We start from the raw sequence: 14,587 nt of genomic DNA on the forward strand, positions 1-14,587 counted from the left end.
TGGCTAGGGCTCAAGAAAGTGCTATACATATTTAGCATCTCCTGGTTCTGTTTATCCTCAGTGAGCACATTCAGGCTGTAAAGCTGAATTTAAATTAGGAGAAATACAACAAAACGAGCCACTAAAGGTGGGGGCTATTAGGATGAGGAATAAATCCACCCCAAGAACCATTACCTGGGTCTACGGTCCAATGTTTTGGAGAAAAGAAAGACCCCCATTGTTATGACAAAATTAAATGTATTTTGATAGTGACAGGCAGTATTTATCTATCTGTTCAATCAGAAAAAAAAGTTGCCCTCATCACTGTAACATGCATTACGTTTTCAATTTCCTGCTAGTAGTGTTTTTTGTTTTTTTTTTCCTCTGAATGTGCTTTTGGGTGAGACCTTCAAATTTCTCATTTCTCACAACAAAGACCACAACTCATTACAATTATGCTGATCAGCTTTTCCTCATTAAATTGAAATCCTTGGTTTTCATAGGTGACCAATCTGCTCACTTATCTCTAATGATCAGGCAGTGTTTGACAGATGTGAGCAAAGAGGGACAGATGAACTCTCAAAATGGGGTTTCTCTGTCTTCTTGCTCCTCCTGTAGAAGTCCCTTTAAAAACACATGCCCATGCCTGTAATCCTAGCTCCTTAGGAGGCTGAGATCTGAGGATCATAGTTTGAAGTCAATCTGGGCAGATAAATCTGAGAGACCCGTGTCTCTAACCAGCCAAAAGCTGAAAGTGGAGGTATAGTTCTAGTGGTAGAGTGCCAGCTTGAACAGAAAAAGCTAAACAGGTACACAAGGCCGTGAGTTCAAGTCTCAGTACCAGCACAAAAAAACCAAACCAACCCCCCCCCAAACAAACAAAAAACCAAAAAAAAAAAAAACAAACCAAAAAAACCCCAATGCTCAGTAAGGATAAATCCCAATGTGCTGAGAAGGAGTGACATAAGTGTTGAATGTTAAGTACTGCTTGATACATTGCCGTGCTGAATGAATGATAGTCATGTAGTAACTTTATCATTGTCATTCATAGGAGTCCTAATTACTGTTGTCATTTCCCAGAAGAGAAAACTGGCCCTGGGGAGATTGGATGCCTTGTCTGGGATTGTAGGGGTGAGTGGTGATGTACTTAGGGTTACTTAGTCTTCTGTTTGTCTGACTTGAAGGCCCATGTTTTTATCCTGCCTGCCATGTGAAGATGTATCTCTCCTGCCCACCTGTTACTTCAGTGAGACTGGCTTATTGTGAATGTCAGATCCGGAGTTCTGCACATTGTTTTCTATTTGATCAACGCCTTTTGCTTGTAATATAAACCCATATCACCTCTTGATTTTACCTGGGTATTCTGAACGCTCCATTTGAATATCTTCTCAAGATTTACTTATGTTGTTATGTATTCTAGGTAGAAAAGGCTGGGTGCTGAGCTAAATGGAAATCAGAGCAAGGTCTTTATGGGTAAAGGATGAGATCTAACTGCTTTAGTCAATGGCCCACTTTTGTGCACTTGAGCCCAAACCTGGCCTTTCTCATTGTTCTGAACTGAGACTTTCCATTTGTCCTTATATTTGATCTAGTTCTCCTTTCTTTCTTATTGGCCTTTTAAAGAATATTAATCATAGCTGGGCACCTGTGGCTTGTGCCTGTAACCTATGCTACTCAAGAGGCTGAGATCTGGGGCTGGGAAGTTGGCTCAGTGGTAGAGCGCTTGCCTTGCATGCATGAGGCCCTGGGTTCGATTCCTCAGCACCACATAAGAAAAAAAAGCCGGAAGTGGCGCTGTGGCTCAAGTGCTAGAGCTCTAGCCTTGAGCTGAAGAACTGAGGGACAGCGCCCAAGCCCAGAGTTCAGGCCCCACGACCGGACCCAAAAAAAAAAAAAAAAAAAGAGGCTGAGATCTGAGGACTGCAGTTCGAAGTCAATTTGGGCAAGCAAGTCTGTGAGACTTTTATCTCTAATGAAATCAAAGAAAAAGCCAGAAGTGGTAGAGTGCTAGCCTTGAGCAAAAGGAGCTCAGGAACAGCACCCAGGCCCAGAGTTTAAACTTCAGGGCCAGCAAAAAAAAAAAAAGAAAAGAAAAAAGAAAAAGAAAAAGAAAAAAGGATATAAATCATGTCCATAACTTATGGACCAAAGAAGAGAGTGGGAGGCATTCTTAAGCATATGGTATACCTAAGAAACTGAATGATTATGTGGACATTGACTGCTAACATATTAATTTATTAATTTAACATATTTAATATGTTCCCTTCTTCGATAAGGTTCTGCTTAGCTAGAAAAATAGCTTGTGAAAGAACTCATGTAGTTCTTGAAATGCTGAGTCATAATCCAGCATTTTCTTCCCTACCTGCCATTCTCAAGTTGGAAAAAATGTCGACATAAATATCTGTTTTCTTCCCTGAATTTCTACTAAATACTAAATATTAAAAAGGATATAGTTGTGCTGAAACTTGATTTGGTTGAGGCTGTTTATAAATTAATAACTCTTCCCCTCAATTGTAACAACTGAGAACATGGTTAACATTTGTAAATTAGAGTATCTTTAACAATTGATATGTGTATTAATGTGGCATTTTAATAGTATTTTTTCTCTTGCCTGTCAAAAAACAGGCAATGTTATTTGTAATTAGTGGTTTCTTAGACTCAAAAATTCAGTAGTAATTTCTGGTTTTCTCCGAATAGTTTTACCTCATTGGAGGAACAGCTCTTTAAGGGAAAGATCTGGAAGCATTGAGGCCTTATCATGGTTCATTAATCAATTCTGACATCATTTTGCTATAGCCCAATTCCAAAGCCTGCCAGAAGACTGGGATAGGCTTTCGGTCTAGCTCTGAAGCATGCACCTGTTTGCTCATGGCCAATATGCCTTGCTGGTTCCCCTGGACCCTGACACCTTTAAGACCAATTTTTTCAAGCAAGGCAGTGTAGATTGTAACTGGGGCTTGAACTGAGGGCCTATGTGCTATCTCAGATTTTTGCTCAAGGTTAGTGCCATGAGCTAGTCTCATGGACTTTCCTGTCTGGGCTCCTAAGTTGGTAGAATTATAGGTGTGAGTCACCAGAGCCTGGCCATGAGCTAGATTTTTCAAGAGACTCTCTTATAGCTAGACACTTTGCTGAAACTTCCTCTCTAGAGGGAGAAACTGAGAGAAAGTGAGGGAAGAGGGGACATTGTCCAAAAAGGAATGCACTCGTTACCTGACTTACGTAACTGTAATCCCTCTGTATATCACCTTTACAATAACAATAAAAAAATTGAAAAAAGAGAAACTTCCTCTCCAGTTCCTTTGATCTGCCTACATAAGAATGCTGAAAATGGGGGCTGGGAAGGTGGTTCAGTGGTAGAGTGCTTGCCTTGCAGGCATGAGGCCCTGGGTTCAATTCCTCAGCACCACATAAGCAAAAAGAAAAAAGCCAGAAGTGGTGCTGTGGCTCAAGTGGTAGAGCACTAGCCTTGAGCTGAAGAGCTGAGGGACAGCGCCCAGGCACAGAGTTCAGGCCCATGAAAATGGAAATTAAAATTCTTATTGTTTATTTGGTAAAGTTTATATCTCTCTACAGTTTCCAAGTAGATATATGTGTCTATGTGTGTGTATATATAGGTGAAAAAACATATGAATGTATATATGTGTGTGTGTATGTGTGTACAGGCTAGGAAAATGACATAACATATTCATAGTCTCATAGCTGATAAATAGCCATATTTGCATTTAAAAACACATGTTTGACTGGGTGCCAGTGGCTCATGCCTGTAATCCTTGTTACTCAGGAGGCTGATATTTGAGGATCCCAGGCAGGAAAGTCTCTGATAACTCTTATTTCTGATTGACTACCAAAACAGGGAAAGTGGAACTATGGTTCAAGTGGTAGAGCAGTAACCTTGAGCAAAACAAGCTCAGGGACAATGCTAATTCCTGAGTTTAGCCCCAGTACTGGCTCAAAGACAAAACAAAACAAAAAATCATGTTCTTAGTTGTTACATTTTCGATTGGAGATGTTATTTTACTTCATTATTTCAAATCAGAAGAACATCTGCATATGAACATTAAGTTTCATTAACTTTAAGGTAATTATTATTACTATCAGTAATAGTAGTAGTGGTGGTGGTGGTACTGGGGTTTGAACTCACCACCATGAATTTACTAGGTAGATACTCTACCATTTCCCCCAGTCCTTTTTTACTTTAGTTATTATTAATTGTTTTGAATAAGATGTCCTATTTTTGCCTGGACCAGTCTGAATCACAATCTTCCTGGTTAGCTGGAGTGATGAACAGGCAGTATCAGATCCAGTTGGGTGTTTCCCTAGTCTCTCTCCCATCTTGGGCTGTCCTGGAATCACAATTTCCCAATCTTGAGCAGCTAGGATGATAGCCAAGCACCTGGCTGATTCCTGTGTATTTGTAACCACATTTGAAAACAATGTGTTCCCATGGCCTTTCGGTTGATTGTGCTTATTCTGTGTTGGTGGTGTTCCTGCCTTCCAACCTATCTCCTCACCAGCCCATGGCTGTGGAATAGAGACTAGCCACTGCCAAAGGCTTTGTGCAGTCAAGGGTATCTACTCCATTTTCATCATGGCCTTGTAGTCATTTTAAGCAGCAACCTCTAGCCACAGCAAATCCTTCTGTCTCGCCAAATATGCTCTGTTCAGCCTTCAGTTAGTCATATAATAGCTTGTGTGGTGTTGAGTAAATTTAGTGGGTTAGTCTCTTTTCTCTTTTTTCTTTCCTTTTTGTGCCTATCCTGGGGCTTGAACTTAGGGCCTGGGCACTGTCCCTGAGCTTTTTGTTCATGGCTGGCACTCTACCACTGGAGCCATAACTCCATTTTCAGCTTGTTATGGTTCATTGGAGTCTCATGGACTTTCCTGCCTGGGTTGGTTAGGATTACAGTGTGGACCACCAGTGATCAGCTGTTTTCTTTTTTTGGGGGGTCCGGTCGTGGGGCCTGAACTCTGGGCCTGGGCGCTGTCCCTGAGCTCTTCAGCTCAAAGCTAGTGCTCTACCACTTGAGCCACAATGCCACTTCCGGCTTTTTTCTTTTTGCTTATGTGGTGCTGAGGAATTGAACCCAGGGCCTCATGCATGCAAGGCAAGCGCTCTACCACTGAGCCACCTTCCCAGCCCCAGCTGTTTTCTTTTATACATGCAAAATAAATGTTTTTTGGAAGGTTGGTTCATGCCTGTAATTTCAGAATTTGAGAGGCTGAAGTTCATGAGTTTAGGGCCAGTCTGAATTGTACAGTGAGGATCTAGCTCAAAATAGGAAAAAAAAATCCACACACACCAACAAACAAAAAGAGAAAAAGAAAACAGCAAAGTAATGATACATAGTTGCATTTTACTTTCAGTTGACTGTTCCTTTAAAGATGGAAGTGGGGGACCCTGACTTTACTGCTGCTGTTCAGGAAATCTCCACAGCAGGCCAGGGCTTAATTTCATCAGGAAACATTCTGAGCTTCAGTTAAAATGTAAAATGCTTCCTTAACCCCAGGATAAAATAAAATTTCATTTGCTTTTACTTTTCTGTAATAATGCCAATAAGGAGATATTGCCAGGGGCATAAGGGAAACCAACTCCACAGCAGAACAAATCGATGGTAAATCTACTTGCCAAATCAGAAACATATGGAGTGTCACTAGCACACACACACACACACACACACACACACACACACACACACACACAGACACACACATATCATCCTCTCAGAACCCCCCACATCTCCCCTCTTCTCTCCTCACCCTTTTTCTTCCCACTCCTTCACACTCCCTTCATCTTTCCCCTTTTTCCCCCTTCACACCTCCCCTTACACACACCCCTTCCAACCCCCTTGAAGCCCCCCCCCCATAGAACTATCTGGGATAAGTTGGTTGAATGTCAGTAAAATAACACCCTACTAAGATTCACACACTTTCACACTGCTCACAGATGCACAGACTTTCCCACAAGTCGTGTGAAATTATGACTGAGAGCCTTACTATCTGGACGAACGGACAGTGAGAAGAGATGATTGCATGTCTAACACCATTCTACGCGCCTTGATCCTAGGAACTGGTGCCCTTGTCACCCCATTGTTTCAGAAGAAGAAGACAGGAGGACAGGAAGTTAGTTGCCCAGGGTCTCATAGATGGTGAACCACATTCTGGTTCCAGAACCTATTCTCATGGCCTGTGCATTACACTGCATATTGTGCTGTATCTCCAAACTTGACAAAGCACTGAACAATGGTCGTGATGAAGACAGTGATGATGGTGATGGCAGCCATTGCACCGCCATAGGCTTCTTTCTTCGCATACTATCTCAGTTAATCCTCACAACCCAGGGGCTTAGAGTTTATTATTCATATTCTGTAAGTCAGGAAAACAGGCTCAGAAGGCTCATGAAATTTTACTCAAGGTCACATAGGCCAAGCAAGGATTCAAATGCCATCACTAGTGTTGATTCCAGTGCCTGTCATTCTCACATATGTCCCAATCAAGTAAAGAGAACTAGAATGTTCTCAGCAGCACCATAACGAATGTCAGTTTCATAACCATTAATTACCCAGAGGACATTTGCTACCTTGCCATGTTAGAGCAAAGTTTGGAATGATCATTTAAAATCCCAAAAAGAAAAAAATATACCCAACAACCCTAGGTAAGACATAAACATTGTTACTTTAGCATATAGTATCTGTAAGAATTAATAACTATTGACTACTCTCTATCTTTTGAATTAATGGCTATGAATAGGCAGAGTTAGAAAACTATGAAAACAACTAAACATTTCCTCTCTATTTGCTTATAATAGTGACTGGGAGAACAAAGGAGCAAAAAAATCCTTCTCTATCTGACACTTTTCTCTTCTTTAGATTTACTGAGATCAAGTTATAGGAAACACCACCAGATTCTGACACAGAGAAGCAGAACAGCAAGCGTCAGGTGGTACGATTTCTTCCTATTGAGAGCCAGCAGATTGAAGGAAGCTTCCAGTCCAATGAGAAGCAGTCTCAGGACCACTTGGTATGGAAGCATTGGCCTCCACAATTGCCTAACAAGGTTCCATCTGAACTAGAAGCATGAAGATGAGGCCCTTGTCCCAAGATGACCAGAAAGCCTCAGCCCGATCTCAGGTAGGACTGGGGTCAAAGTCATCCTCTCACTCTCTTTCTGTTCCAGGAAGTCAAGAGAAACATGGCCAGTAGAAGCTGAGGATGAGCTCATTTTGGAACAGAAGCCTCTGTCTGGTGTCTTCTCTACAGACGAACCCTCTCTAGTATATCAGGAAAATAAGCTTTTGCAACTTAGTTTTAGATTTTAAGGTTATTATGAATGGGACATTTTCCAAGTGTATGAAATAGTTGATGTCAAGAACTCTGATGAAAAAGTCTCTAAACACATGTGTACCTTGCGGAAAATTTTACAGAAGTTTTGAACAACTTGAAATTGAGGAGAGTATCGACTTATTGTGAGCAAGGATAGCTGTAGCAAACTGGCTTCAACATATGCTTATATTTTGGAACATATTCACAACAAGCCAAACACACACACACACACACACACACACACACACACACACACACACACACACACAGAGGCAATAAGCCTTTCTTTGTTCTCTGTACTTGGATGTCTGCATGGTTCTCTGGCAAAGTCTAATAATCTTTCTCACACACACACACACACACACACACATGCACATGCACGCATGCACCAACTAATTTCTGCTTCTCTTTTTTGGTGGTAGGGGTTCACAGTCACTTGTAAAGATTACAACAGAAAGAGTGATGCACACAGCTGACCAGTTCATCTATTGAAAATGTTTTAGTTGGACTCTCTGCACATGTGTTTATAAAAAAATGACAAGACTTCATGAGCAGGTACTATTGATGTACTGAATGTACTTTTTTTTTTTTACTTTAGGAGTTTTATGTTCCTTATCAGACTGTCATAACACAAGTTGGGTGCTGGTAGCTCAGACCTGTAGTTCTAGTTACTCAAGAAGCTGAGATCTGAGGATCACAGTTTGAACTCAGTGTGTGCAGGAAAGTATATGAGATTCTTATCTCCAATTAACCAGCAAAAAACCCCAAAAGTGATAGAGCACTAGTCTTGAGCAAAAAAGCTCAGGGATAGCTCTCAGGTTCTGAGTTCAAGCCCCAGGATGGACACACACATAAATATACACATACAAAACCCTTTCAAAATAAAAAAAAAAAACAGCCCTCCAATCGAAAGTCCCATCATAATACAATTTTTAAAACAAAAAATTTTAAGGTAAAGTCAACTTTTATGCAACCTAGAAGATACCAATCAATTTTCTGCTCTGGAGATAGCCCTGGGGGACATGGCCCTGCAACTCAGGGTAGAGAAGGTTGGAAATCTAGGGCCCTGACAGTCTAATTGGCTAACTGATATGTCATTAAGATATCAGAGGAATACGCTAATAATTCCTTCTAAACTGTTAGGCATTTCTCCGTCACAAACACTCAACTTGTGGGAAGTAATCCTGCATTTCTCTTGAACATTGGAGTAGACTAAAAAAAAAAAAAAAAAGGTCGGAGGGAAATACACATCAGTGAATGTGGTTTCCATTTGGAACTCTAACGTTTACATCTGAAGGGCTACCTGCCTGTGGGGTGTTCTAATTCTGGCCACAGCTCCAGTTAACTGCATTCAGCCCTGACCTGATGTAAGTATGAGTTATAGCTATTAAAAACAACTTTTCCTTCATCCCAATATCCCACCCTTCCAGAAATCTTAATAGGCTTTGGAGAGTCTCTATTTCAAGCCTGCTGCATAAAACAATCCTTTGATGAAAAGGGATTGGAACAAGGGTTAAAGCAGACACTGAAAGGTTACTGTGGAGGGCACAGCGTGCGTGCGACCCTCCTTTAGTATGGGTGGTGTGCACGTGTGATAAGATGATTCATTACATGAGGCCTTTCTTTGACAAGCTCCATCGTTCAGCCCTGGGGCGCCTGACGGGACAATTCTGCACCCGCCCAGGAAATATAACAAGGTCAGCCTTTTTTTTCTCTGGGACATAGATGGAGATGGTTTAGCTTATAATGCATCTTTGTTTACTCTTTATGTAAAATTAAAAAAAAAAAAACCTAGGGCTTAAGACAGTTCCTTTGCTTCTCAGAGCAAGAGTGCCAGGCAAATAATAACTCCAAGAGGAAAAATCTGGGCAAGGATGCCAAATAGCACACTGGAGACCCCACGGTCCCGATCACTGAGGGTGGGCACCCCTGAGACCACGAGCTTCAACCCTTTCCTTTCCTTTCCTTTCCTTTCCTTTCCTTTCCTTTCCTTTCCTTTCCTTTCCTTTCCTTTCCTTTCCTTTCCTTTTCCCTTTTCTTTTCTTTCCTTTCCCTTTTCTTTTCCCTTTTCGTTTCCCTTTTCTTTTCCCTTTTCTTTTCCTTCTTTTTAGTACTAGTCCTGGGGCTTGAACTTAGGGCCTGGGCACTGTCCCTGAGCTTCTTTTGCACAAGGCTAGTGCTTTATCACTTGAGCCACAGTTCCACTTCTGGCTTTTTTTTTCTGAGTAGTTTATTGGAGATAAGAGTCTTGTGGCCTTTTCTGTTCAGCTTGGCTTTGAACCTGGCTTTCAGAGTAGCTAGGATTATTGGCATGAGCCACCATGCCAACTCTGGTTTGTTTTCTGAAGGAGTTCTGAGGCTTGCTAGGGAGAGAGGGTGTGTGGGGGAGGGGAGAGTGGTGAGTGGGAGATGGGATGAGCTGAAGCTCTGTCACTGTCATCTAGGTGAACATGACATAGGTGTTAGAAATTGTAAGGTGTGGGTACCCTGACTTGGGGATGGTTTAATGGCCCTGATGGGCTGAAGATAATCTACAAACACCAGAGAAACTTCCCCCCTTTTCTGCGGGAGGCCGCAACACCAAGGCAGACTTGCAGCTGGCATCTGTCTAACATATCCTTTCTTTTTGTTGTTTTTATGGACTTTCTTCATGCATTCAGAAGTTAACTTTATTGAGGCCAGCTTAGCAACCTTATAGCAATTAGGAAAGGAAACTTACCAGTTTCCCCATGGTATCCATGACTTTCCTTTCTTCGGAGAGTGAAAAAAATTTTAAATAAAAGCCAACTTGAAATCTTTGTCCCCAAATTTAACTTTTTTGTTTGTTGGTGTGTTTCAAATAACATTCCAGAACTAGAAGAGAACTTCCTCCACTCTGGTCATAACAAGTCTTCATATGCAAATTAAAAATAAATAAAACTTTGACATGGTAGGGGAAGGAAAGAAAATAAAAATAAAATCTTGCTTCTAAAATATGGAAACGCCTCTCAACCCTTCTCCTGTTTTTGACATTGCGGGTAAACATTATTTATATGTCTCCAATAGATGCAGCTCCATGTTGCTGTCATGCAAAAGCAATTCATTTGCTCTCTGAGTTCAGTCTGCCATAAAAATGCACTCTGGCTCCCATCTCCCACTCACCTGTCCTTGTGCATTAGTAACTAGTTGACCTGTGACCCCCTGAAGACTGGAGATGGCATTGCCAAAGGCCTGCGAGCTGGCTACGGAGCCCATAGCCACTGCAGCTGCCGCCGCCTGACTTGCTAGCGGATTATTAACCAGCTGTAAAGAAAGAAAACATCAGGGTAAAAACCACCATGACACAGCACAGGGACACAGCATTAACTTGGGGGATGGGGGGGGGTCACTCCTGCCCCAGGTTGCTCATGCAAAGGACCCTAAACCCACCAGAAGAGCCTGGGGGAACAAGGAGCCCCTTCTGAAGCTGTGGGCTGGTGGAGGTTGGAAAGGGGGCTGGAGGGGAAAACATTCGTCATCAGCACTGGCTGTCTAGTTAGAGGGTGGGCTTAGGGTCAGCTCAGGAGGGAAGGAGCCTCAACCTGGCCTGGGAGGGGGTGCTGAGAGATGACTTCAAAGAATTCCTTGGATTTTCTTCTCTGGTCTTTGTAAACCCCAAGGAAATGTCTGCTTTCCTTGAAGTCATCAAGGAAGTCTGGGTGGTGGTGGGGAGGGTGTGTGTGAATGGATTCGTAAGGCTTTTGTAAATGAATTTTATTATTTCCGCGTATGAATTCAAGTTTCCTTTAGGGCACTTGAGTGAGGTAGTTGTCTCACCTCACTTCCTACAGGGGAAGAAGAAAATCAAAGTTCGTAGAACAGGAAATCCCACATTCTGTGCTCTCAGAGGGCCTTGTGGGACTTTTTGGTGGCTTCTTCTGACCATGAGATTCAAGGTCAATGAGAAAAGTGCTTTGGTGACCACTGAGGTTGACTTTGGGTTGCTCTTTCAGCTAACATAAAGCCTGCTTTTGGCTTCTTTTCTTGGGACAGCAGTAGAACAGGGAGGAAGAAAGAGACAGGGGAAAGAGACCAGTCTGGGAAGAAGGCTATGGCTGCCAAATCTATTTCTCCATGGAGACCAGTTCAATATTCTTTATCCTGCCAATTTTCCACGCCACAGGTTTTCAGGCCTTCTGACCATGAGGCAGAAGTGTGGCTTGAACTAAAATCTGCATTTAGGTTAATGACTAGATATAAATTCAAGAAACATTTAAACTATTTTCACAGTATTGGTTTTGATACATGAATTTCATTTGTATTTATTCTAGGGTGTTATTTTTTTCCCCCTCTATAGTTTCTCCCAAGTACAACAATTGCTGTGTATAATAATGTATTTCCTATCACTGGGTCCCACATCCATGAAATTCCTGCATTTTAGTAGAAACCTGCCAAGACTCAGACTTGGTGGAAAAAAAATTAATGCCATATTTAATTCAAGTCCTGGAAGCTCTTCTAAAAAATGTTTCTTTTTCTTTTTCTTAAAACTTTCTTCTTTACCCTCTTCAGTCTCTGTTTCAATTTCTTTTTTCCTCTTCTCTTTTTTATGTTTCTTATGACAATTCCTTCAAGAAATTGCCCTAATCTGATGAACAACAAAATACAAATCATCAGAGGAAATTAAAAATACTAAATATTCTTCTTTCATTAATGTGATATCCTTGTCTTACTGGCTTCTTTGTTTACTTATAACCAAATCATAGAACTAATTCTATCTACATACAGTGATTCTGTGGACCTAGTGCATTGTTTTAATAACAAAAACCTATCTTAAGCTCATTATTTTATGTCTTTTGCTTTTATCTCTCTCCTAAAAAAATTAACAGATAATATTTATTTTCATTTTAAGAAGAAAAAGAATGTGCATACTCTGTCCTGTAGAGAAACCCTGTCTTATCCTAAAATGCCACCATGGGAGTTAAAATTCAAGTTGCTTTCTGTTTTGTTTTTCTGAATGGAGTGGACATGAGGTGACTCACTACATGTATAGAGAGAAAACTATTCTAGCTTGACTACCTACAATGAAGAATCCAAATCCAGACGCTCGAGGAACAGCACCTCCTAACTTCCAGCTCAGATGGTACCTTGTAAGGCAACTCAGGTCATCTGTTAGTTGCTATATTTGCTATGTTTACCTTCCTTTTATGTAATGCAAGTTAACACCATAGTAAAATCCCAAAATACGCTTCATACTCCTGATAGGAAGATTAAATTATGTACATTTTGGCCATGAATTTTAAAGAAAACAAGCAGTTATTTCTATTTGATAGAACACATTTTTTTTTAAAAAAAGCAATTGTAAGGCACTTCTCTAATATCTAAGTAAGTCAAAAGTTCATGTAGGGATTTGTAGAATTACTATGCAGATCAGGTACAAGAATGGTAATTGGGAATTCTTATACTACACTAGTGTTCTTTACCAAGGTATTTGCTGGAAATACAGGTGTTACAGGAAGGATAAATGATGATTCTGACTATAAAAGCAAAGCATCTACTTAAAAATTGGCTTCTGAATCTTTGGGTTTGAGGGCTAGAAATGAGTTAATTTCTTTGTTCAAAAGAGTTTTACCAGAGTATTTAGCACATGCATTCATACTATTGTATTAATCAAATTGACCTCCTTGATGACTCTCACTTCCTCATCCCCTCTATTTTTATTACCCAGAAGCTCTCAGTGAGTTTCATTTTGTGATCTTAATTCACAGGTGCAATGCATTACAATATGCATTTTCTGTTCTTCTCTCCCCTCTTATCCCTCAAACATGTTCACACACACAAGTCTGTCTGTATTTATGTGTATATTTATCTTTTAGGTCTAGCATCTACACAGGAAAGATAATATTCCACTTCTGGCCTTCTGAACCTGGCTTACTTCACTTATCATGATGACGTCCAGTTCCACCCATTTTCTTGCAAATGACATAATTTCCTTCTTTCTTATGGTTGCATAGTACTCCACTGTGTACATGTACCACATTTTGTTGATCCATTCATCAATTGTAGGGCATCTGGGTTGTCTCCATGGCATGGCTATCGTGAATAGTGTTGCAATGAACATAGATGTGCAAGAGCCTTTATGGTATCCTGACTTACATTCTTTTGGATATGTGCCCAAGAATGATATTGTTTGGTAATTGTAGTTTTTATTTTTTCCTTTTGTCAGTACTGGGGTTTGAACTCAAAGCCTCACACTTGCTTGGCTTACTTGCATAGTAGTTCTTCTTTAGTTTATTGGAGATAGAAACTTTTCAGGAACTTTTCTGCCCAGGTTGGCTTTGTACGTCAGTCTGCCATGTTCCAGCCTGCTGCATAGCTCTTGAGTAGCATGAGTTGCTGGTGGCCAGGTCCTATTTTTCAGTTTTTTGAGAAACCGCCATACTGTCTTCCATATGGTTGCACTAATTTACAATCCCACCAATAATATTTAAAGGTTCCTCACTCCCCATCCTCACCAGTATTTGTTGTGTTCTTGATGATGGCCATTCTCACTGGAGTAAGTTAAAAATCTCAGTTGTTTGATTTGCCATCTCTTTTATAGTCAATAATGGCCTATAATGGCCATTTTTACTTCTTATTTTGAGAATTGGCTATTCAATTTGCCCATTTATTAATCGGGTTGTTGATTCTTTGGGAGTTTAGTTTTCTGAGCTCCCTGAATATTCTGGTTATTAATTTCTTTTCAGATGAAAGACTGGCAAAAATTATCTACCCTTCTGTCTAGTGCCTATTTTTTAGCCTAGTGCCTACTTTCTTTGCTGTGTAGAAGATTTTAGTCTCATGCAACCCATTTGAAATGGATACATTCCAATTGCATTGCCAGATTGCTTCAGAAACTACAAGTAGGCAGATTTTGGTACTGTTTAGTTTTTCTGTAACCTGGACCTAAGTTGAAATCTAACATGTTCTTCTTTGCTGTCTTAATGGAGCAAATTCCAAACTGGATAACTGTCTTTCTTCTTGTCTGGCTCCCTGGTGAGTTCTTGTGAAAGGTGCTAGATTCTGGGGAGATGCCTGGCTAGCCCTGGCTCTGCAAGTGGAGTACGGATTGTGGGTGCAGTGCATACAGACAGGCGCTGTCTGTGCATACGGACAGTACAATCAACCTAGAACTGACAGCACTTGAGGTGACCACGGTGGTGTCAATAGATGCCGTGCTATATTTCTTGGCCTTTCTGCCTATGACTGCCAGGGCGGGGATGTAATGTGCACACATTAAAATAAGTGGCAGGGAGGGGGAGGTGACTGTCTGGAAACCATAAGTGTTTTCC

General features: G+C 41.0%; 1 protein-coding gene across 2 annotated transcripts in view; it reads right to left on the minus strand.

Annotated features, from left to right (window-relative positions):
* Positions 1 to 14,587, minus strand: part of Pou6f2 (POU class 6 homeobox 2) — a 400,415-nt gene that overhangs the window by 41,153 nt on the left and 344,675 nt on the right. For both annotated transcript variants that reach the window (XM_069998484.1, XM_069998492.1), the window contains exon 6: positions 10,443 to 10,583. In XM_069998484.1, coding sequence (XP_069854585.1) covers positions 10,443 to 10,583 — 141 coding nt within the window. The remainder of the gene's footprint in view (positions 1 to 10,442; positions 10,584 to 14,587) is intronic.

This window comes from Dipodomys merriami, unplaced genomic scaffold (assembly GCF_024711535.1).
Source record: "Dipodomys merriami isolate MVZ:Mamm:240054 unplaced genomic scaffold, mDipMer1.0.p SCAF_104, whole genome shotgun sequence".
Taxonomy (NCBI): domain Eukaryota; kingdom Metazoa; phylum Chordata; class Mammalia; order Rodentia; family Heteromyidae; genus Dipodomys; species Dipodomys merriami.